We start from the raw sequence: 2480 nt of genomic DNA, 5'->3' as shown, positions 1-2480 counted from the left end.
CCACTGGGCTGCCCTGGAGAGGGGGGTTCTGCCTTGATCCGTGCCAAGTGCTGGGCTGGCTCCTGACCTGGCAATTCCAAAGGTTTTTGTGGCTCCGACTTCAGCGCCACGGCACTTTCACTGGTGCTTCCAGAGGTGGAAAAGGAGCTCCCAGCTCCACTTCCAGGCAGGCACACCGTCCTTGACGTGGAACTGAAGGAAATGGATAGGGAAGGTCTTCTCTCTTCCTTCTGGAGAAGAGATTTCTGGATATTCCCATCCGCCGAAGGAGCCACCGCCGCTTCCTGCCTGGAAAACTCGCTGTAAGGACCCACATTTTCCTGGCCAGCCCTTTGTGGCACCTGGATATCCACGACGATGTTCCCATCCGTGGTGAAGTCCACATGTCTTTCCGGGGACGATTCCAGTGGCTCGGGAGTTTGGCTGTCCCCAAGGCTCCCAAAACCTCGGGAAGTGCTGGAAGCGCTTCCAACGTCATAACCCGATCCCGGCAGCCGGTTGTCCAGGGAGTATTTTTTCCTCCAGGAATGAGTCTGGCGTGGGTGGAAATTCCTGGGAGCCTGCTGGGGGTACCTGGTGGAAAAGGCTCCTCTCCTGGTGTAGCCGGGCTGGTGGGGGTTGTTCCACCTGGGAGGAGCCGACGGCGCCGGATGTGGAACATTCCCGTGCATGTTCCTGTGGCTGTTTATGAGACCTATGGAAAAGGCAGAGCGTTAATTCCCTGATCCCACGGGAATGTGAGAGTGACGTGGCGCTGCTTTTCCTCACGCTGGAATTACGTCGTCGCTCAGGTTTTGGATAAGCCAGGGTGGAAAGACAAGTCATGGAATCACTGAATCCAGGAATGGTTCGGGTCAGAAGGGATCTTCAAGACCATCTTGTTCCAATCCCCATATATCCCTGGATTCCACAGGTGGCTCCAAGCTCCACCCAACCTGGCCTTGGACACTTCCAGGGGTGCAGGGAGGGGCCAGCCACAGCTGCTCTGGGAATTCCATTCCAGCCCCTCACCGCTCTCCCAGGGAAGAATTCCTTCCCAATATCCCATCTATCCCTGCCCTCTGGCAGTGGGAAGCCATTCCCCCTTGTCCTGGCAGCAGATCCTGATCCCACCTGGCTCCACCCTCCTGTCAGGGAATTTTAGGGAGCCAGAAGGTCCCCCCTGAGCCTCCTTTTCTCCCCCCCAGCTCCTTCAGCTGCTCCTGCTGCTCCAGACCCTTCCCAAATTCCCCTCCTTGCTTCCCTTCAAAGCAGCAACAAGGACACTCCGAGGCTTTGCTGCCACGTCCCTCCGGAAGCCACCACCTCTCCCTGGTGCTTTGATCCACCAACATTCCCATTAACTCGGGAATTTCTGCCCTTGCCCAGCCTCACTGTTTCAGAAAACCTTTCCTATGAGTGATTCCTGAAGGAATTTGGAGCCTGGTATTTCAGGCAGAGGAGTTTTTCCTTCCCCGGGGTCACGGCGCTGCCGGGAAAGCCGAGTCAGCACATTCCTCATGGAACAGCAAGGATTGCTTTCCTGGCTCCCATCATTCCCCCACGGAGGAGCTCCCAGAGAGGCAAATCCCAAGTCCTGAGCAGAGCTTGTGGCCTCACTAGCGAGGAAAAATTACTCTGAGGGACAAAAATAGAAGGAGTTGGTGCTAAAGAGAAATCCTGGTGCTTTCCAGAGCTTGGGAAGGGCACATGGATACACATCCCACCTCTTGTGCTCCCAGCCTGGGGCTGTGGGACAGGGAACACCCCCTTCCCAAAGCCAGGAGAGTCCCACATCCTGCCGGGAGCAGCAGTGTGGGAATTCCCTGGCATGGGGATGCCAAAATCCCCCAGTGCTCCGTGGCCCACTCGGCTTTCCTGGCTCTTTTCCCTTTCCATCTTTTCCCAGCACTCCCTGGATCATTCCCCTCTTCTCCCAGAACTCCAGAGTCCTCTCTTCTCCCCTTTCCCTCCTTTTCCCAGCATTCCTGGGTCCCTTCTCCCTTTTCCCAGCACTCCTGGGGTCTCCATCTTCCCTTCCCACTTTCCCCCACCATTTCTGGATTCCCTCCCTCTCCACCTCCACCTCCTCTTGGGCCCTTCCCCTTCCCAGAAGATCCCATCCCCATCCCACTCACACTTCCCCCTAAAATCCAAAATCCCTTCCACAGTTCGTCCCTCCCCCACCAAGGACTCCCCAGATCCTGCCACAACCCGTCCCTGTCCCACCCTAGATTCCCAAAATTCCCTTAAAACACCGCGCCGCCCCCCAGGATGCCAAGATTTCCCCTTCTCCCTCCTCCAGGTCCTCTCACGTCCCTCCCGGATCCCCTCGTAGCAGCCGCTCCCTGTTTCCCGACCCCGGCTTCTTTTCCTCGCCCCCCTCCTCCCTTTTTTCCCCGCTCCCCTCGGTGTCCCGGCCTCTCCCAATCCCGGATCCCACCGATCCCCCCCACCCCGGAGCACTGGAACTTCCCGGCACAGACGCTCCCGTTCCCGCA

The 2480-nt window shown here is 57.8% G+C and overlaps 1 protein-coding gene across 1 annotated transcript in view; it reads right to left on the bottom strand.

The window, feature by feature from the left end:
- The window catches only part of ZC3H3 (zinc finger CCCH-type containing 3), a 132149-nt gene that overhangs the window by 129040 nt on the left and 629 nt on the right, over positions 1-2480 (bottom strand). The window contains 1 exon segment of the mRNA XM_017746676.1: positions 1-694. This exon segment is cut by the window's left edge and continues 20 nt beyond it. Coding sequence (XP_017602165.1) covers positions 1-694 — 694 coding nt within the window.

The sequence above is a fragment of the Corvus brachyrhynchos genome, unplaced genomic scaffold, assembly GCF_000691975.1.
Source record: "Corvus brachyrhynchos isolate BGI_N302 unplaced genomic scaffold, ASM69197v1 scaffold89, whole genome shotgun sequence".
Classification (NCBI taxonomy): domain Eukaryota; kingdom Metazoa; phylum Chordata; class Aves; order Passeriformes; family Corvidae; genus Corvus; species Corvus brachyrhynchos.
This window is presented reverse-complemented; position numbering and strand designations above follow the sequence as displayed.